At 40.3% G+C, this 22453-nt stretch overlaps 1 protein-coding gene across 1 annotated transcript; it reads right to left on the bottom strand.

Moving 5' to 3' along the window:
* Positions 1–1388: 1388 nt before the first annotated feature.
* mpp4b (MAGUK p55 scaffold protein 4b) lies at positions 1389–21821 on the bottom strand. Its single transcript, XM_071530558.1, has 21 exons — positions 21764–21821; positions 21468–21589; positions 20428–20505; positions 19126–19209; positions 18073–18204; positions 12410–12491; positions 12201–12286; positions 11424–11495; positions 10581–10777; positions 9069–9127; positions 8770–8787; positions 8467–8508; positions 8245–8265; positions 7564–7578; positions 6741–6782; positions 5533–5706; positions 4670–4750; positions 4277–4370; positions 2964–3072; positions 1949–2083; positions 1389–1580 (listed from the first exon to the last, which is right to left on the bottom strand). The coding sequence occupies exons 1-21, from the start codon at positions 21819–21821 to the stop codon at positions 1389–1391; spliced, it is 1893 nt and encodes a 630-aa protein (XP_071386659.1).
* Positions 21822–22453: the final 632 nt, after the last annotated feature.

Genomic DNA, 22453 nt, shown 5'->3' with positions numbered 1-22453 from the left:
GACTGTAACATCATTTTGCAGATCTTGAAGTCATGGTTGATAATGGTTTTTTTTAATCACAATACAAACACTATTCAGTTTGTAAATTAGAACCAACTGTTCACTAAACCACATATTCTGTCCATTTTGCAAGCAAAGTAACCTCAAAAGTAGCAAAGTCATTTTCCAATACGCATCTAATGAAACTATTACTGATTTTGACTTGATTATGTCATTGGTTGCAATGTGGAAAGTAACCTTCCAAAACTATAAACTATCTCCCTTCAAACACGCAATATCACACATAAAACAAATTGCGCAACAGATTTGATATGTTAAGCTTTATTCTGTGATTTCAACCACATCTGCCAGTTCATCTACAGTTTTTTTTCTTGCTTTCTGTGACAGCATCCATCACTCCATCTGTCCGCTCTGTTAACCCTGTTCTCATGGCGGCCATTTTGAATTTACATCACACTCGGGGTAGGAAACTTTACCTGCAAGATTCAGATAGACCTAACAGTTAGCAAATTAGCTAGTAAACTTTGGAACAACAACTATAACGACCGCTTGAATTTAGCAGGGAATTAGTTAGCTTACTAGCTAGTTAGCTATTAGCTAGCTACCTAGGCTAGATTCTGCTAGCTGTTGTGGGCCAACTGTATTATCTTAAAATGCGAACCTAGGTCCCAACGGATTCTTGAGATCCAGTTGTTTCTAAAATGTTTTCAGTCTGTGAAATGACAAATCTTTGTCTGATTCCCAAAAGAGTTTCCCACCCTGAGTTTGTTGTTCAAAATGGCCCCCATGGGATTAAGGGCCATATTCCCCAGTTGCGCTCTTCATACAACATATAGATAGATATCCCACAAATAAGAATGGCGATGACGCGGCAAAAGGCCACGCCTACAAAGTGCGGTACAAGTGCGAATTTCTGTGAACAAAACAATAAATCAACATTTTTGGTGGTTTATCTGTGTTCTAATAATTTATGTGAAATGTATGCAGTGTAAATAATTTGTCATTACCTTTTCACAGTTGTCAAACAACAGCAAGATGGGGTTTTTTTTAAGTTTCAAAATGCTAACATGACTCCTCTCTTGTACGGATGTTTGCTAGCTTGTTAGCATTTTGTGTCTTCCAGATAATTAAATTATAATGATCATGCAGTTGTTTGACAGCCGTTAAAAGGTTATGGGCAATTAACACCAAGTACATTTCACATCAATTATTAAGACACAGAAAAAGCAACCAAGAAAATGTTGATTTGCTCATTGAAACTGAATAGGGTTTCGCACTTGTACCTTACTTCTTAGGCCCATTTGAAACGTCACGTCATTCTTATCTATCCTGCCTCTCTCCCTTCTTTTCTCTCATCTTTTCTCCTCTTCTCTCTCCTCTCTCCTCTCTTATGACTGATTGGTGGGTCGTATCCAGCTGGCAGGAACCCACTGAGGCTCGTCCTGGGCCTTCCTCACCGCCGTCAGCAGCTGGAGGCAGGCGTCCTGCAGGGCGTCGTTGACGATCACGTGGTCGAAGAAGTGCGAGTAGTGGGACTCCATCTTCCTGGCGGCCTCCTCCATCTCCTGGAAGTCTTCCTCCTGTTGAGGGAAACGACAGCCGGGGGGATTTCAGCTCCATCTACAGCGTCAAATTACAGGGTAATTTGCTCGGGGAATGAGAAAAACTTGTTTCATTTGAAAGGGAAGAGTGCCTTCGCTTACCACTGATGTGTTTCGGCTTGTTCTTTTTTTTGGTTTTGTTTTTTTTTTACGAGATAATGAGAAAATTATTGGGAAAATAAAATGTGTTGTCGCGAGATAATGACATAAATAACTCAATATCTCGAGAAAAACAAATGATGGAAAAACATAAATAAAATGTATGAATGTATGTCCTCAATGGGCTTCTGTAGCTTGGAATAAAACACATGAGAGTGATGCAGTGGCCTGATGGCCTGACGGTGTACCTTGAAGGGTCGGTTGGTGTAGTAGTCGGTGGTGATGTGTGCGTTCTGTCGGGACGCCCTGAGGCGCTCTGCTGGCGGCGGCTTCACGTAGATTATGTACGCTCTCAACTCGTGGGTCCGCACCGCGTGAATGGCCTGGAGCCATGGAAAACAAATAAAAATTACATTTCTAATTGAGATATACACTGTTAAAAAAAAAAAAAAACAAAGTGAGGGAAACGACTACAAAATAGTTGATAGTGCAAAATTGCAAAAACATTGTTATTTCTTGAAGCATAGAAGCTAACATTAGTCCTTGGTTAACAAAATGATCCCATTTCTACTGAATTGATCTGCTATATTTTAGAGATAATGACAAGATGAACTTCAGTTATTTCCAAAATGGATGTATGGCATATTGAAAATTAACTTCTGAGATATTTGCTGTTAATAGAGGGCTGTCAAAAGTGAGATTATGTTGTTGAGTCAACATTTAAAACCCTAATTTGTAATTGGTTGAGGAGTATGGTGCCTCAGACTCTTGAATTGAGACTGAGGATTTTTTTTCCTTTCAAATTGACTCACTTGGTTTTTGATACAACACCTGTGTCACTAAACATCAGAGGTGTGACCAAGTCAACTTTGCTCGAGTCTTGAGGCACAAGTCTCCAGTAAAGTCCCAAGTCTAAATGTAGATTATCAAGTCAAGTCCAAGTCTAGTCCATGTCATTAATGTCAAGTCTCAAGTCTAATACAGTCGGACCAAATCAAGAGTCCAGTATCAATTTAATATCTTAAAGAAAACTAAATATCTAGGACGAAGTTGTTAAGAGTAGAAAAGCTTACTATTTTGGTCAAACTCTTGAACCTATGTGAATATACCCATGGTCAAATAAATTCTTCATAGAGGCTTTAAATCTGCTTTAAATGTGTCATTTGCATCTGAATTTCTGCCACTGACATGCAAATTCATTCTTGCTTCCATTTTAAGCAGAATAAATAAATGCTGGATCAGGGTTTTATGGGTTGGACCTACATTTGGCTCGATGTCGATGATGCAGATCTTCCCGCTGGTTAAAACTTCTCTCACAACCTCGATGCTGGTGCCGTACAGATTCCCTTTGTACTCGCCGTACTCCAGAAACCTGTTGGACACCACAAGGGATCGGCTTATTGTGGCAAAAAAAAAAATCACTTTCTGAATATCGTGATTGTGATATGACTAGTGAAACATGCGGACACAGCTTTTTCTAATTTCTTCTCCGGTGTCTAAACAGTTAACATGTTGTCCCTCATGAATTATGCAGCCACTCCTTTAGCCAATCAGCGACAAGATGCATCGTCCCTCCAAAGTCCAATTTCATCAAAATTAGACTTAAAGTGAAGCAGTTACGGCCTTTCAAAGTTTGACATTTTGATCTTTCATTCCAGCGCCCCCATCAGGCCAGTTAGTGTATTTTTGTAAACACCACAACACTGTGCCAAAATGTGACGTCCTTCTAAGTTTCGTCAAAATCAAACCTGTCTGAGATATTATGTTTGAGTTGAAAATTTTTGACCTTTAATTGTGTCCACATTTTGTTTGTAAATATGTTGCTAATGTTTAGGATTTGCTCAGCTCTGATACAATAAAAAATGTTTCTATCATATGAAATTGCATGATATTGAAAAATAAAAAATTGTGATGAGTGTGGATGCACCTTTTCCTCTGATACCTTTTTTTTTTTTTTTTTTTACCAAAATTACATATTCAAAAATGTGTGTGGCGGCAAAAAAATTAGATTTGAATGCTGATATTTATTCAGTTTGAATAAAATGAAAGACTGATGTGAAACTGAAATAAAAACAAAACACTAAGGTCAGTTTTTTTTTTTTTGCCTTGTGTATTGGCTTTATTTATAAAAACTGTAGTGTGTATAATACTATATTATGTTCTGTTCTTTTATGTAACTTTATATGTTTTATTTATACATAAGCTTATATGACTATACCTGCATTTGTTTATATCAGTTAGACTTTCTCTACCTTTTTTTCTTCATAACTGGGCTGTGATCTCCATTCTCTCTAGTTAATATACTTTTACATTTGTTATGTTTATAGTGTTTTTCTTCTCTTTTCTGATGTCTCTATGTGTTTGTTTTTCTGTCATTTTTGTGTGTTTTTATGTTGTATTGTTATTTTTGTTAAGTAAATAAAAAAATAAAAAAAACACTAAGGTCAGTATTGTGATTGTGATAGTTTTTCAGTTATTTGTGCAGCCTTAATAGGAACCACAATGAAGTGCGGCAGCGTCTCCAAAAACATTTATTCATTATTGACCGATTCACAGTGGGGGCGGTTCAGTCGTACCTGTTGTTGTACACCATGTTGTCGAACATCTCCCGGCTGGTGAAGAGATATTCTCTGCCAGACTCCTCGTAGCCCCTGGGTGCCCTCGACGTGTCTGGGGAAGGAAACCAAGGAGACACTTTATTCTCAAAGTACAAAACATATACAGGTGTTTTTTTTTATGGGTGATATAGGTGATACAGAGACACTCAACAAGTTAAAGAAGCTCATCATCCACACTGACAAAGATAACAGATAACTAAGATAGATAACTAGAAGAAGACAAATACACCAAACTACTAAATGGACCCAGAATCACCAACAGCTTGTTAACAGCGTTCAGGTATTTTAGGGCGGATTTTTCCTTTAATTCAACTTATGATGTTTCATGTCAATAAAGATGGAGGTACGTACGAGGCAGGGCTCCCTGGAAGATGTCGGGGTTGATTTCAATCAGGCGCCTCCGGAGTTCATTCACCCCCACACCAGAAGGACCTGAGAACAAACAGCTGACTGATGAGTTTTACATGGGTCGCCTTCTTCGCTCTCTGAAACACATCAAAGCTAACGACTCAGCAGCCTCGGTCTACAGGCTGCAGTAGTTTTCCATCCTTGTAGATTCTGAACACCGAAAAGTTCCTGGTGACCCGATGAAGACCTGCCAGGGCTGAAACATTACTCTACCAACCAGTAATCCCTTAAAATACCCTTACATTTGCATTAATTCACCCCTTAATTCATGCAAAATCCCCTTAAAATTAAATAAGGGAATTATTAATGGAGGAGACCCCATAAAAACCACATTAAGCACACCTTAATTTCTAATTTAATGTAGAATTCAGGGAGACAGGGACTTTCCATTAATAACTCATTAATAACCTAGTAAACGTGCATAAAGGGCATAAAAATCCCTTAATTTCTAGTGTCTCCACAAACCAACCCATGAATAAATCCCTTAAAAACCCATGATATTAGTTACTTACTTTACCACTAAAGCTGTTATTTTTAATGGATAATTAATGTTTATGTAATGAGAAATTAAGGATAAAATTGAGGGGTTTGGTTTCATAGTGTTGTTTTCTGTATCTGTGTATAATCTTTTTTGAAACCAGGTCAGAGAAAATAAAAGAGAAGCACATGTTCATGGAGGGAAGGGACACACTGATACAGACACATGAGATATCTGAGAATGAACTGAACGTTTTATTCCCTCGTTATCTCCACTGAACCCACAGCAAAGAGTGTAACAGCAGCGTCCCGGCAGAGGGTTTACCCACCCAGCAGGGCGATGAGGCGGTGCGTGTCCTGCAGGTGGCGCTGGTAGCGCACCACCTCCTCGTACGGGCTGGACGGGGCGCTGTAGCAGCTGCTGGGACAGCGGCTGTGGCAGGACGGCTGGCTGGTGCTGTGACACCTGCGGCGGCACAGACGCATGCTCCGCCTGAAGCCCACTGCAGGAGAACCAGGGTTAGCTTTTGAGATGCTGCATTGAACGCTTGGGGGGGGATTGTCTTTCATTTTGTCTTCATAGGTCAGAGGTCAGAGGTCAGGGTCAGCCACATTTTGACTTTTAGCATAGCTTCCTTAGTAATAGCTATGTTGGAGTGGAAATCATCATAATTCTTCAAAGAAAAAAAAAAAGAAATACTCAAGTCATCTAGGGCTGCAACTAACGATTATTTTCATTGTCGATCAATCTGTCGATTATTTTCTCGATTAATCGATTAGTTGTTTGGTCTATAAAATGTCAGAAAATGGTGAAAAATGTGGATCAGTGTTTCCCAAAGCCCAAGATGACGTCCTCAAATGTCTTGTTTTGTCCACAACCCAAAGATATTCAGTTTACTGTCATAGAGGAGTAAAGAAACCAGAAAATATTCACATTTAAGAAGCTGGAATCAGAGAATTTTGACTTTTTTTTCTTAAAAAATTACTCAAACCGATTAATCGATTATCAAAATAGTTGACGATTAATTTAATAGTTGACAACTAATCGATTAATCAATTAATCGTAGCAGCTCTAAAGTCATCTATGCAATACTTGCACTGAAAAGTAAAAAAATGCTCAGTGTGTTTCATGTGGTGTTTCAGGCATAGAATGGTTTTCTACTTGATTAACATGACAGTCTCGGCCAATAAACTGTTGACTCTTTAAATTGGCATTCATGACCGAGAAGAATATTCTGCATCAAACTGTACAGTGCAAAATTACAAATGTAATGACTGTGAAATGAAATATGATATGAGAAATGATATGTGACACACTCAAAATGAAAATAAATCATGGTACATTTTAGGATAGTAAGTCCTGGGCTGGAAAAATGATAAAATTTTACCAACTGGATCCTCTGTATGTTAAAAAATACTGAGATGAATATACAGTGTTATGGAAATGGAAATTCTTCAGTCTCTCATTTCAGTCTGACTTTAAATGTGCAGAAATCAATGCAGATAAGATCCATGTTGTTACAGTTTGCAGACTTACCTAAGTAGAACGCTTCAGAGTTGCTGCTGAATTCACCCTCTTCTGGTTTACATGGAAGAGAAGAGAAGCAAAGAGAAAATATTCATGCCAGTGGAGGAGAATGTGGGTGAAAGAAATGTTTACAGGCTGTTTATACGCTGTCACATGAGTTAAGTCCTCAGTATCAAAAGCTGCTGTAAGTGATAAAAACTAAATCACAGCCAATCATCATCATCTAGGGAGCACAATTAATTGAAAAATAATCCAAATTGCACTAATGAATGCTGCATTTTCGAAATCCCAACAGGCTGCAGTTTTCTCAGTTTTCTCACATGTCAAGTTGTATATTGGAGAAAATCTTTCATTACATTCAAAACAATTAAATCCTGAGCATTAGCATTTTCATTTTCACCCTCAAATTGTGCTCAAAAAGTGCTAAAAAAACAACACAAAATGATGTGGAACAGGTAAACATGCCGTCCCCTATGAATGATGCAAGCATCCCTTGAGCCAATCAGTAACAAGATACATCATCCCTTCATCAAAATCAGACCAGTGGTGTCTAAAATATCACATTTGAGTGAAAATTTTGACCTTTAATTATTGCATCTCCATTAGGTCAATCAGTGTAATTTTTAATCAGTGGAACACGTTTTGTATCTGTATCGGTGGTTTCTCAGATATCACCTGAGATTACTCAACAGTCGATCCGTTCTTCATATTGCAGTCACAATATTCAGTAAAAGCACTGCTAGTTGTTATTTTAAAGCACTTAGAGCACACAATTTCCCAGCTGGATGCTCTAGCAGGCAGACAGATAAACAAACATGGAGGTTTTTCTCACCTTCTCTGAACTCCTCTGACGTTTCCCCGGCAGAAAGCAGGAAAGATCGGAAAAGAAACAACAACAACAACAACAACAAAGGCTTCAGCTGAAGAACGGGAGACACATGTAATGAAAAACATATACAGAACCTACAGAGACTGATATTAATATTTATTTTAATACAGTATCAAGCAATTTAGGTGCCCATTGGATACCTATACATCACCTTGTTGCAACTGGTGTATATTCCTTTTTTTTTCCAACTCATAATTTTTTATTTTTCATCATATGCACAACATGTAGCCTATAAACATACATACACAACACATGACACTAAAGACAAATACATGCCAAAATACATGAAAAAACATTTCGCCCCTTTATGAGCCTTTAAGAAAATAGAGGAATTTTTTCCATGTCTCTCTTGTTTCTTTATCATAATTCTCTACCCTCCAGTTAACATCATTTCATATGAAGTTGTTTTAATCAATAAATCCATCCATTCTGTGAAAGGTGGTGCTTTAGTATTTTTCTAATATTTAAGGATTTATGTTATAATGCCCAAACACAATATTCTAAAAAGAAACATATTCCTGAGGTAGATTAAACCACCTTTTCTGAATAAACTTTAAACAAATTTAACAGCAGTATGATCACATTATAAATCATAATGACTTTACTCAACAAAGACTTACCTACCGGATTCAAATGCCTCCTCATCTGTAAGAAAGAAAAAAACACATGCAAGTTGATCACAAGTGAAGTAAAATTTAATTGTTAAGTACTTTTAACAAACAGGTTTGTCACAAAGTGATTTACAGAGCAACAAAGAAATAAACAGAGATGGAAGAGATAAAAAGAATAAAGAATCAGTGTGATTGAGTGTGTGTGTGTGTGTGTGTGCGTGTGTGTGTGCCTTACCTGCTTCAACACATTTCTCATCAATGGCCATCAGATCCTCTTCTGTGGGCGAAAAAAAAGTAAGAAAAATTATATTTAAATTCAGACAAAGGACCTTCAAAGTTAATTCTGTTCATTCGAGGTCTGACTGCTGAACACGTGTGTGTGTGTGTGTGTGTGTGTGTGTGTGTGTGTGTGTGTGTGTGTGTGTGGAGCAACGGAGCCAACAATCAACACATGGGACAGTGTCTATGTTATCATCGCTTACTGGCTAAGTTCGCTTTAATGCCTAAAATATAAAATACAAACGCAATTATTCCTTACCTTCCTCTACAGTGCTCACTTCAGGTAAGCATGGGGTGAAAGACAATTACAGCTATTTATCAATGTGAAACCCAGTTGTACAGGAATTATCAAGTCTGAAACTGAATCAACCTGGATGTAAAATCAGAGATGACTATAAGGTCAGGTCAAAGATGACTATATGATCAGAGATGACTAAGATCAGAGATGACTAAGATCAGAGATGACGATAAGATCAGAGATTACTGTAAAATCAGGTCAAAGATGACTATACATACATACAGAGATGTATTAAGATCAGTTGAGAGACTGAAACTCACAGGTCTGAATGCAGGCATGTGGCTGATAAGGCTGAGACCACCAGAACTCCCTCTGCTTCCTGTCAACAGATGCAGCTTCAGATTAACACAACGTGACGCCACCAGCACCATAGAGAAGAATGGCGATGACGCGGCAAAAAGGCTGCGCCAACAAAGTGCGGTAAAAGTGCGAAACCCTATTCAGTTTCTGTGAGCTTAATGATAAATCGACATTTTCTGTGGTTGCTTTGTCTGTATGTGAAATGTATATGGCGTAAATATTGTTGTTACCTTTGCACAGTTGTCAAACAACAGCATGATCATTAAAATGTTTTTTTTTTCATGAAATGTCAAAATGCTAACATGGCACAGAAGTTTGCTAGCTTGTTAGCATTTTGTGATAGTTCAGATAATTCCATTATTATGATCATGCAGTTGTTTGACAGAGGTGAAATGGTTAGAGGAAATTTAAAAAAAGCGCGGCCCATTTTAAACGTCACGCCATTCTTATCTATACAACACAACACATAGGCTAATAGATTGCTGCGGCGGCCATCTTGAATTTACATATCAGCTCTGCCCTGCTGCTGTGTACCAAGATTGAGATTAAACATATTGCACAGTTTTCCCACTGAAAGACATATTAGAAGCAAATGGATCTCAAGAATCCAGAAGGATATTGGCTAACAACATTTTAAGGTAATATTAGGCCCACTATAGCTAGCTACCAGAATCTAGCCTAGTAGCCAACTAGCTAGTAAGCTAGCTAACTTCCATGATTCCATGAGATTTCTAGCTAATTTGCTAACTGTTATTTCTATCTGAAGTCCTCACTTATATGCTGAAGTCACATCAGTGTCACATAAATGCCAATCTTCTGGTAGTTTCCCACTCCGAGTGTGACATATTGTTAAGTTCAAAATGGCTGCCATGGGAATAAGGTCACCACAACATGACACAAAATGACATCACACCACACAATGACACCAACACGACACCACACCCCATACAACATGACCTTTTCATAAAAGCTAGAAACTCTTTGCTAATAGGTTTCCATAACCTTGCCTTGTCACCGGCAGCTTCCCTCCCCCTTTTTTTAATTAAAGCATCAGTAGGGAAACTGGAAAAAACTGAACCCAGACAAGTGTCTATGTGGTCGACTCTTCATTCATAAAAATGTGACAGACCGGACGTTTTCCAGTTTGAATTCCTGGAACACTGTGGGTGGTGAAGGTGGATGAGAAACACTCTGCCCTGCCTTTAAAGCACATCGTCTGCCTGCCCTTGAGCAAGGCACAGTGGAAGACTGTAGTTGTACTGGGCAGCTCCCACTGTGAAAGTGTGTAACTTTGTGGAAGTAAAGCAGGGTGTTGCTGAAAAAGAGTATGGTTTCTGAGCTAATTTACCCAAACTCTGCTGTTCTGGTGAAGCCAATATTCTTCAGTGATACCTTAAAATTGATACTGATACCAAAACTTGGTGCAGCCCTGATAAATCTTCACAATGACAGTTCACCCTCAGCCGCCTCACCGTTTCAGCAGGTTGGTGGAGGGGATGAGGCCGGCGCAGGCGGTGGTGCTGGGCAGCTTCCTGGCCTGCCACCAGAGGGCGTCCGTCTGGTCCACGATCTCCAGGACGTCGCCCTTCCTGAAGCTCATACCGGCGTCGGCGCAGGGGATGGTGGGGTCCTGCTGAGGGCTGTAGTCGGCCATGGCTCGCACGTACAGCTAACACCCAACACACACAAAGTCAGTCTCAAGTCTTGAGGCACAAGTTTCAAGTCAAGTCTCAAGTCTAAATGTAGAACAGCAAGTCAAGTCAGAACAAATCAAGAGTCTAGTATCAATTTAATATCTTAAAGAAACTAAATATCTAGGATTTTTGGTTTTAATAGGATAAAAACTTGGTAAAAACTTTGTAAGAGCATCATGAGTTTGATTTCTATAATCAGTTTCAACTTCAATAAATTCAATCATTCCATACAAATTCAGAAAACAGAATTTAAATTCAGTCGTCTGCTGGAACAAATCTCATCACTTTCAATCTGAGTCATTTACACAAACACAAGATCTCAAGTCAAGATTTTAGAAACCTTTTCAAGTCATCAAAGTACAAGTCAGAGTCAAGTCCCTAGTCACCAGAACCCAAGTCAAGTCAAGTCTCAAGTCTTCTCTTCATGCATCAAGTCAAGTCTCAAGCAGTTACAATTCTGACTCTGACTCGAGTCCAAGTCATGTGACTCGAGTCCACATGTCTGTTTATATCTGGTTTATAATGGTGCAGTGTGTTTGTTTGTGTGAGTGAGTGAGTGAGAGAGAGAGGCTGGTGAACAGCGATAAAAGATGAATAAAGTAAGAATAGAAGCTGACTCACCATCGTCTGGTTGTGGACCTGTCTCTCTGTGATGGGAACAACTTTGAACATGATGGTGCCCTGCTGCCTGGCCTGCTGATTGGATGCAATTATAATAACATCAGAAAAAAATGTCATGCATTATAAAGCATTATTCACCGTACAACATCATGTACATGAATCTGGTTTGTTAAGATGCCGTTAACTAGGAATGGGACAATATGTTTCTCTCACAATACGATGTAATAAATAAAAGTTCAATGACAACAAAGTCTGACTGTGCAGAATTCTGTTTATTTCTGAGACACAAATCTTTCTAGAGATGCCATTGGCTGCTAGAATGTAAACAACGATTTAAAAATGTCGTTACAAGGCGCAAATAATATAATTTGGATGGATAGCTTGTGAAACTGTGATGGGCAAGCCTACTAATAGTCAAGATTACAACAGCAGAATAAAATGTACCTAATATCTCAATTAATTGTTCTGCCCCACAATACGTATTGTCATATTTTTGTATTGTGATATATTGAATTTCAAAATGTTGTCCTACCATATGGTTAAGTGCAATACATTTTCCTGGAAAGTATGGACTGGATATTGTTGGAAATTGAATTGTGATAAAATCAGGGTGAGTGTGTGTGTGTTTTTTTTTTACACTGATTGGCCTAATGAGGGCGCTATAATTAAAGGACAAAATCTCAAATGTGATCTCGTAGACACCACTGCTATATCAAAAACAAAAAAAAAATCTAACAATGCAAAAAATAGACTCAGTACAGTAATGTTTTGACCTACCACGACTTGGATAACTTGCTCAGGTTCCAGCCCGTCCACAGGAAAACCATTCACCTCGATGATCCTGTCCCCCGCATGGAGCAGACCTGCACACACACACACACACACACACAAATCAAATAACCACTATCAACTTCACACTTTCTCAAGCACTGAAATCAAGTCCAAATAGAAGACAAAGAGAGAGTGAAAGAGAGAGAGAGGCTCACCACTTCGATCGGCCAGCCCTCCGTGAATCACCCGAGCCACAAAAATCTCCCCTGTGGTCTCATTCCTCTTTATAGTTGCTCCCTGGGAGAGAAAATACACAAATATAGATTAAATAAACCTGCTGTTGTGTGTGGAGTAACTCAGACAGAGAGACAGAGTGAGGTGCGAAAGGCTTGAAAACTCGCAAAAACTGGAAAAATGAATGAGCCGTGTCTTCAAAGCGAACATCTTTCAGCTATACATGATGTTACTGAAGGCTGTATAGCTGAAGCTCATTGTGACTGATGAATGAAGATTCAGTGTGTAATATATGTCAGTGATTCTCAACCTTTTTCATGTCAAGGACCCCTAATTTAGTCCACATTAGGGCCACGGACCCCCATTTGATGAGATTTTGTCTCTCGAACCCAAATCTGAGATTATTTTTATTGTCAGATATGATTTTGTCCAGAATTCCATGACTATCTGTATTGTAGGCAGAGAGATAACAGAGAAACTATGATCAAAACAGTCATTCTTCTACACTCTATAATTGTGTTCACTTCTTGTAAAGGAAATAATGGTGAGGTTTAATAATTGGTCAATTTGCTGGGGGCCCCCTGGAACCCCCTTAAGGACCCCTGGTGGTCCCTGGACCCCATGTTAAGAACCACTGATACATGTTACTGAAAGACATGGATGGCAAGGATGGACATGACACATCAGGGATTGAAATGGCAAAGGAGACACATCAGGTTTGATTCTGTCCAGAAACTATACTAACTAGCAACTCCGACAATTAAAATATGAAGACATTTTTTATCCAAAATGACATATCCACCATTTGTGAAAATGACACCTACCTATCATTATAATAGAACAAAATGAAAACAAATGATGGGTTTTGTGTAACTGAAGTCCTTTGTTGATGAATGATAAAGAGATGCTAAAATATGAACTTCATGTAATGATTTTTTGTTCAAAAACAGATATTGAGCGTTTTGGAAACAAACTCTTCATGTCCGTTCTTGAAGGCTGAAATATGAAATCTGGAAAGAATAAACCTTAGCCCATGGTCAAAAGGAACCTCATAGATTGAAAATAAAATTCAATGTATAATGGATTAAATGCCCTGTAAATTTCTGCATGACATTTTGGCAAAGAGACTCAAAGACAATCCTAAACCATTAAATCTCTTAAAACTGAGGATTACTTGTACTGTGGTCTGCAGACTTTCAAATATCAATGAAACTGACGTGGTTTGTGGAAAGCCATGACAGGATGGAGACACCAGGGAGTGAAATGGCAGAAGAGCTTGGAAGGTTTTATTCATGACAGTTTTCAATGCAAACATGAATATTTGTTAAACGGGAGGAACAGAGTCAAACATAAAAGAATGCTGATCGAGTTCACCTTCACGAAACGGACAGATGACGTTGGAAAGAAGACAGGATACGGACAAGAATTCATGAAATGCACATTGGACACTGGAGCGAAGAGGGCAGGAGATGGTAGAGATGGTGAAGAACGACAAAGAATGCAACGACGAAAGAATAAAAAGAGAGTTATGCCTGTTTTGAAGGTGAGCGGCTCTCCGGAGACGGCTTGAAAGGACCCAAGCGGTCCATCGCAGCAAACGGCGGCCTCTCAAGAAGAAGCCATCTTTCGTCTTCTCTCACGTCTTCTTCTTCTTCTTCTTCTTCTTCTTCTTCTTCCACTGGCTGGAGAGGCTTCCCGTCACATCGTGGTCCGGCTCCTTGGGCTCCTCTACCAGGCCGTTGGAGAGAGGAGGCTTGGGTGCTTGGAGCTCAGATTGGATGTGCTTTGTCGAAGGAGAAGGGGCGGTCTTGGTCTTCAGGCCGGTCTGGGGCGACCCGTGGCAGGATGCGAGCAGACAGCCGGTCCCCTTGGAGGTGGAGGGAGCGTCCAGGGAGCCGCTCAGTGAGCTGGAGGAGGAGGAGGAGGAGGAAGGAGGCGAGGGAAAGGAGCATCTGGATTGGTGGGTCAGGGACGGATGCTGCCCTCGGCTCTTCAGAGTTTGGCTCTTGGAAGTTCTGGGTGTGCGATCGCCTTTGGGTGGCTCTTGTTCGGCGATGTCAGGCTTTGCTCTGGTGCTTTTCGGGGAGTCTGTCTCCGTCCTGGTGGCGGCCAGGAGCGTCTGCAGCCTGTCCACCACCTGGGCGAGGAGCATCAGCGCCTGGGCGTTGTCCTGCACGCTCTCCGACATGCGCTCGGTGGCGGCCGCCATCTTCTCCCCCAGGAGCTTGATGTCCTTGGTGCTGCTCTCCATGGAGCTGGCGGCCAGCTGCACCGTGGACCTCAGCTCGTCCAGGCTCTCCTGCTTGGCCAGCTCCACGTGGGGCACCCGCGGGACCTCCACCGCCTGCCGGGGGCGCATGGGGCTGGGGGGAGCCGTGCGGATGCGGGGGCCGTGGCTCCGGAGCCTCGGGGGCACGCCAGGGTGGAAGTAGTCGTCCATGTTGGAGTAGTAGGTGGTGGTGAGGCATGAGGGAGACACCGTCCACCTCCGGAGGGGTGGGGTGTTGGCGGACTCTCCTCTTACATCTTCATCGCCACTGTCTAGCTCCTCGATGATGTTGTCTCCATAGGGTGAGGAGGAGGAGGAGGATTTATGACGGAGATGGAAGGTATAAAAACAGACATTATTAATCCACGAATCATCAGGAGTGGATGGTGATGAATGACGGCCGATGAAACACCAACACACACAACCGGTCAAAAGTTTGGACACACAAAATTTCTCTTTATTTTAGAATAAGAGTAAAGACATCAAAACTATGAAATAACACAAATGTAATTATGCAGTGACCAAAAAAGTGTTAAACAAATCAAAACTATCTTATATTTTAGATTCTTTAAAGTAGCCGCCCTTTGCCTTGATGGAAAGGCAAAGGCTTTGGAAAGAAATTCATACATAGGATCAACTTCACTATTTATATTTGTCTAAGAAACTAATTTCAAGCATTTAAGCAGAAGCCTTTAGATCAAAATGGCTTTAAGAGAATGAAAAACGTAGTACATTCAATCAGGTGCGTCCAGACTTTTGACTGGCAGTGTATTCTTACCAATCAAAACGGAGCTGTAGACCGAAGGGGCGGAGCGGTGCAGACTTTCCCCCCACGGTGGATTGGTATAACAAACTCTACACTGGCTCATCGGGTCGCGAGAGCAAAGTCTACAGTTGCACATCGGCTTGTAGCGAGGCGGAGGGTACGGCCGCGCCGCTGGAGGGCGACACGGCGGTTCGGTCGAGGGGTAGGTGCCTCTCCGGACGCGCCGCCTCAACGGTTCCTCGACCTCCAGGCTCTGGCACCCGGTGGCCGCGCCCTGGACCCCGGCCGCCCCGCCTCGGAGCAGCCTCTGGCGGGTCAGGCGCCTCAGGGAGTCCCAGTGACTGCGTATCGCACCTCTGGAGGTTTTTTCACGCGGGGGGGACGCGCCGGGCAGCGGTAGCCCGACGCTCCGGCGGTCGCAAGGCTGCGAGAAAACAGGGTCACTCAAAAGATAGAGGGAAGCATAAAGAGCCACAACCTGCACAGGATTTAGCACCTCCACTGGTCACAAGGAAGGTTTATAAGATGGAATATCTGCTATGTAAATTCTCATCATCGTAAACAAATAGTCTAGTAGCCTACTTTGTGCTGTAAAATAAAAGGAGCAAAACAATCACCAATGATAAAGAGAAGACTTGTACAACAGATAATAACTAAGTATTTGGCAGTGATTGATAATAAATGAGCCTGACATGTACAGAAAAGCAGTATCAAATCAAACAAAACTCATCAAGAGCCAATCTGTTATTTTTTATTCTTAAAAATCCTTCTCTTCAAACGGTTTCTGCTGTTTCTCTGTTGAAAAAAGGGACACCTACCTCAAAATGAGTGACAGCACAAAATTAAACAAATGATAGGCTACTACTTTTCAAAGGATTATGGGCAATTTAAGTCTTTTGTAGACCGGACCATCTATATTTTAGTGATACTGAATGATTAACATTTTAGCATTTTAGAAATGAACACTACATGTGTATTCTTATGCGCAGAAAATTTTAAGTTTGGCTAGAATAAACCTGAAAGCATTCAATATGTAAATATCTTACCTCTGGCTATAAGAAGTTTTATAATCAGGATTCCTACACACTTCACCCCTTAAAATTCATATTTTTTCCAGACCTTAATTTAAGACAGGATTTGAAGATTTGGGTTGGCGTTCAAAATGATTTATGCTGATAGCAGCTGGGCAATCTGGTGGCCAACTATTGTAGATGCCAATTGATCTACGCACTAAATATCATATCATATATATCGGTTTATGGGCACTGAACAATATTTTTTCCATATAATTTGTGCATTTCCCAAACTTTAGTGGAGGGTGTGTGTGCCCATACTGGCCTCAGATTGAATCCCACCAGAGCTTTCTCTGCTGTGTCTACCTCTATTCTCCCCGCAGTCTAAATAAAAACACTACAGGTGTTGGCTGCTGACTCTCCTCTAAAGAGATAGCCAACTGCAATTTCTCATTAAAATCACAATTTTTTGTAATCCTGGGGTGTGAATGACGTCACTGAACTCTGAGAAGAGAAGCCGGTCTGATGAATTTCCCTGATCCCAGCAAACCGGTTTTTGTGGGGAAGAGATTAAAAAAATGACTTTCATGCGTAACAAAAGGGGGGCGATCCCATCAAAACGTAACCTCATTTTCAGACGCTGGACAAGTTTGAACAGGCAGGTCGGTCAGCTCAGGCTCAGGTCAGAGGAACGCCCCCGCAGCACAAAACTCCCCCAAGCTTAATTTTATGACAATTATTGAATTTTAAGAACGCTCAAATCTTGGTGGATGATAAAGAGAGTACACACAACTGCTACATAATAAAAAAGGGCACATTTCGGCACTTGACTGCCATGAAAACAGAATATAAACTACTATGAAGCCATGAAAATAGCCTGAAAACTGACATTTAACACGTTTGTGAGCAGATTCAACAACAGATCAGCAAAGCATCCTGGGTCCATTGTCATTCTGCATTTCTATTCTTGGTTTACACAAAAATTTGCATTTAAAATATAAACGTACAGTACTGTGCAAAAGTCTTAGGCACCCTAGACTTTTTATATAAATATTGTCTTGATGATTGGTGATGTTTATTTATGTGTCTTCTGCATTAGTGTAGTCAGTAGACTGCTCTTTATATCTTATATCTTTTTATCTTTATTTTTTTTTAGATTTAGAAACTTTTGATTTCATTATTTTTGAAAGCCTCTTCATTTTACAGGGTTTTTTTTTACATTTGCCTAAGAGTTTTGCACAGTACCGTAGATCCAGTCCAAACAGGAACTATCTCTCCTAGATGGGATCCCTCTGCTATATTCTCTTTTATCAATAAAATTAGCAAATCAGACACCAGCAAAATTATGTTTTAAAACGGACCATCAGTCAGCTGAAAATCACAGCAGCAGAATCTGTTGTTGAATCTGTTCTCCAACGTGTTCAATGTCAGTTTTCAGTCTATTTTCGTGGCCTCATTCAAATTAATTGGAAGTAAAAATCTGAACGCTACAAACTCGTCCAGCTGCATCTGATCTTGGTGAGAAGTTATTGCTGTCAATCCCTTTAATAAAAAAAACAATAAAAACAGAATGGAGGCCGTCTCTCTGTCTCTCACCAGCGGCTGCTTGTTCTTCACCAGGCAGACGATCCTGGTGGCTTCCTCATCGTCCGGCAGCTCGTCCGGCATCGGCGGCAGCACCGGCTCAAAGTCCTTCTGGGCCACCGTATCATGGGCCGACAGGAGCGCCTGGGACACACACAGCATCCAGTAATAACGATGTGATACATTATTGATCTCCACACACTACGAAACCAAACCGCTTCATTTTTATCCCTGAAATGTCCTTAATTTCTCCATTAATTATCCATTAAAAATAACACAGCTTTAACAAAAAAAGTAAGTGGGGTTGATTAGTAATTAAGGTTTTTTTTATGTCTTTTGTGCAGGTTTACAGGGTTAATAATTAGTTATTAAGCGAAAGAGTTCCTGTCTCCCTGAATGTTTCATTATATTAGAAAGTGAAACATTAAGCGGATGTTTAAGGATGTTTTCGATGGGGTCTCCTCCATTAATAACTCCCTTAACTAATTTTAAGGGGATTTTGCATGATTTAAGGGGTGAATTAATGTAAAATGATGTAACTGTAAGGTTACTTTAAGGGATTAGCGGTTCGTAGTGACAGGGGAACTCTTTTTGAGGTCAGAGGTCAGGCTCAGCGACAGAGCAATAGCCCAGAGGAGCTGGTAGAGATTCAAGTAGAGTTTCCGTACTTTACTGAAGCAATACTGGTGTTTTTTTAATGGGTGTGGCACAGTAACAGCACCTTTTCCACTGGAATACTGAGCAGATGTGTAATTCACATGTCACCAGTGTCATGAAGTCATTCCTACCATTGCGCTTTGATGTATGAGTCTTGTTTTATGAAATTTTGTGAAATGAGCATAAGGTCTTAAAATGTAAACAACGTGCTCCGTGCAAAAAAACACATTAGAGAAATATGTTGCTCCACCAGGAAAGGATTATGTGGAGGAGACACAAGTAGAAAACTGTAGAAAAACAGGTACTTTGACAGTAGTTTGTTGTGTCCAATTCTTCTCAAGTTTTATCAACACCGGACCAGTAATTTGTGAGAATAAACAAACAAAAAGCAGTGTTGTTGTTGTTTACCTGGAGGTGAGGCTGTCTCAGCAGACCGTAGAGCTCCTTGGCCTCGTCGGAGCAGCCGGGCAACACTCTGATGTCCAACAGCAGCTACACACAGGGAGGAACTGAGTTTAGGTCCCAAACAAGACATCACACATTTAAAAAAGTGACATCTACTCTTACAAAATGACTGACAGCATCGTGTTATTACACTTTATGTTCATCTTAAAGGACGGTAGGTAAAGATGAACACTTTTACTGACTGGATGCTGGATGTTTTAGAGCAGTGATTCTCAACCTTTTTCATATCAAGGACCCCTAATTTAGTCCACATTAGAGCCACGAACCCCCATATGATGAGATTTTGTCTCTCAGACGCAAATCTGAGAATATTTTTATTGTCAGATATGATTTTGTCCAGAATTCCATCACTATCTGTATTGTAGGTAGAGAGATAACAGAGAAACTTTGATCAAAACAGTCATTCTTCTACATTCTCTAATTGTGTTAACTTCTTGTAAATGAAATAATGCTGAAGTTCAACAATTGGGGACCCCCTGGAATGGCCTCAAGGAAAACTGATGGTCCCCGGACCCCACGTTGAGAACCACTGTTTTAGAGATACTGATGAGGACTGAGACTCAAATTTCCACAGGTCTTGGTGAGGTTCTTTGGAGAGTTCAAATGACAATAATAATAATAATAAACTTTATTTATATAGCACCTTTCTTAACAAGGTTACAAGGAGATTTGCAATAAAATGAGAAGAAAAAACAAAACAAAAAAACCCTAAAACATTTGATACAGATAATAGATAAAGGAATAAAAGAAAGGTAAGAGCAAGCAGTACAAGTGTGATCAAAGGAAGGAACTAAAACATACACATACCAAACCAGAGTAAACAGAGTAAACACTCCAGAGTTTGATTAAACCTATGGAAGTTTTAGAGTTAAACCACTTCAGACATGCTTGGTGTTAACATGCCTTTAGTCACAGTGGTGTGGCTCCCTGTAAGTCACTCTGGGAAATAAAGTCTTAAAGTAAAATCAACCTTTCTAACTCAGGGAGTTCATTCCAAAATTAAGATATCCACCATTCAAAACAAGTGACAGGTACAGGTATTGAAAACTCACTATGGAATATTATCAAAGTCCTACATATCTGAAGACATCTGCTTAAAAAACATCATGGCATAGCAGAGGATATAATCAGCCATGTGTCAAGACGCTGAACCCCTTACATGCTCATTAATTTATTCAAGTCATTCTGGATAGAAGCATCATCTAAATGCTAAATAAAGTGTAAATGTGAGGTGTAAAGCCGAACCTGGAGGGAGAGTCCGGATGCGTAGTTCAGAGCCGGCGTTGGAGAATCTGTCCGGAACTGTTGAAGACACTCATAGACCTGAGAGGAAGAGAGAAGAGGATTAATAATAATAATAATAATAAACTTTATTTGTATAGCACTTTTCAAAAACAAGTTTACAAAGTGCTTCACAGACATAAAAACAGAAAATACACAGTGCAAATAAAAATTTGAATAATTGCAATGCAATCAAGAAATAAAAACATAGATAAAAGACAATGAATAAAAATCTTAAGAATAAATAAATGAATATAAGCATAAAGAAATAAAGAAAAACTCTAATTAAGAGCCATTTTATAAAAATAAGTTTAAAAAAAACCCACAATGACATCTTCTGTTATGAACTGTTATATATCATCAATATATAATTGATGATATTGTTATGAACTGTTATAACTATCATATATCATCAATCTGTGATGTTCACTGCATTCCAGGAGTTATTTTGTGATGAAGGGTTGTAATTTACTTTTTTGGTGACCCCACTTTCCCTCAACCTGCCTCGTCTACTTCTAATGCAGTTAGTGATTTCCTACATTTCCAAGAATGCCTTCTGACAACCCCCAGAGAATGGACGTGAACTTGTAAGAGCAAGAGAGCAAGAGATTTTTCCAAGAAAAAGTGACAGTTGCTGCACCTTTTTACTCAAACCCCCAACCTTGTCTCTCTGCTGCATTGCATTCTGGTCTCTCTCCTGCTCCTGTGGGTGGAGAAATTAGTCTCTCTTCTTCTTCTACGATGGATTTCTCCCTGTATGATTGTTGAACGTCTCTCGGTGCAAAATGGCGGCTCTAGAAAGAAGCCCTCGCTCTTTGATTCTGAGGGACTGACACCAAAACCTGACGTTTACCGCTGAGGTTTTACATCCTGAAACATTTTCTGATATCAAACTCCATTGGAGCTGCACTGGAAATATGTCAGACGTCACCTTGTCTATGATTGGCCAGTTACCAACGAAGAAGAAAAATACACCAAACCAGTAAATGGACCCAGAGACGGACCTTGAGCAGCGACTGGAGCCAGGAGGCGTTCAGCAGACTGTGCAGCAGCTCGGCCCCGTCTATGTCCTGGTCCACCGACTGCCTCACCTCCTCTATCACATCTGTCAGGATCTGACGCAGGCCTGGAGCACGCACACACACACACACACACGCACACACACACACGCACACACACACACACACACACACACACACACACACACCAGTGGATTATCAGAATGTACACACACACAGGCTAAAGTAGTGCATTTAGTACATAAAGCAGTAGCAGTATACGCTCCATTTCCCAGACTGACCGTGTTCTCCTAGTTCACAGTGGGGGTTCAACACCTGAGCCTCCACCGCCTGCCTCATGGTCACTGGACCCCCGACCTTTGACCCCCCGACCGCCCGCTGACCGCTCACCAGGACTGACAATAACCTGGAGATATAAAGAAAACACAACAGACAAGTTTGTTAAAGTTGTAATCTGCAGGTTCATCTTGTTCTTTACTGTAGATTCAATTTAAAAACCTTGATGTTTTGGCATTTTAGCTGGTTGGTTTTCTTCGATGGAAACGTGCCACATTGCATGTAAAATCTTCTGTATTTGTCCTGTATAGTTTCCCCAAAAAATGGCTTTTACTATACGTTTCAATGCCTGAATTTGATAGAATATTGAACATTGTAGGTCTATCATCGTTTTATTAACCTTTTACTACCTTTCTTTACCTTTTGTTACCTTTTTGATAATATTGCAGTGCTGTACATAGTCTCACAGGGATGAGTTCAGAGTGGTGATCTTCTGTACTTTTACCTAATTTTTTTCCATATCTTTGCATACTTAGAATGACCTGGAAAGCATAATCCAGTTTCATATGTTTCCGGTTTCTTTCCTCTCTGAATTTTTGCCTAATGTTCTCCTTATTTTTTGTGTTTTCCCATTCTATCAAAGACGTGGAAGTCATTACAATCCTGTTCCACGCTTATCCGCACTTTGCCCGCAT

The sequence above is a fragment of the Centroberyx affinis genome, unplaced genomic scaffold (assembly GCF_046629955.1).
Source record: "Centroberyx affinis isolate AG114_WGS23_722 - 3 ecotype Tasmania unplaced genomic scaffold, CSIRO-AGI_Caff_v1 ptg001938l_1, whole genome shotgun sequence".
Lineage (NCBI taxonomy): Eukaryota > Metazoa > Chordata > Actinopteri > Beryciformes > Berycidae > Centroberyx > Centroberyx affinis.
The sequence above is the reverse complement of the archived record's forward strand: the minus strand, read 5'-3'. Positions and strand labels throughout refer to the sequence as shown.

What these genes read in the sequence shown, in the direction of transcription:
- mpp4b (XM_071530558.1), bottom strand. Translation starts at nt 21,821, where the DNA reads ATGAGGCAGGCGGTGGAGGCTCAGGTGTTGAACCCCCACTGTGAACTA. An exon ending in CCGCCTCATCGCCCTGCTGG is followed by an intron (nt 4,751 to 5,532) that starts GTGGGTAAACCC and finishes GTTTGTTCTCAG; the next exon opens with GTCCTTCTGGTGTGGGGGTG. An exon ending in TCATCGACATCGAGCCAAAT is followed by an intron (nt 2,084 to 2,963) that starts GTAGGTCCAACC and finishes CCATGGCTCCAG; the next exon opens with GCCATTCACGCGGTGCGGAC.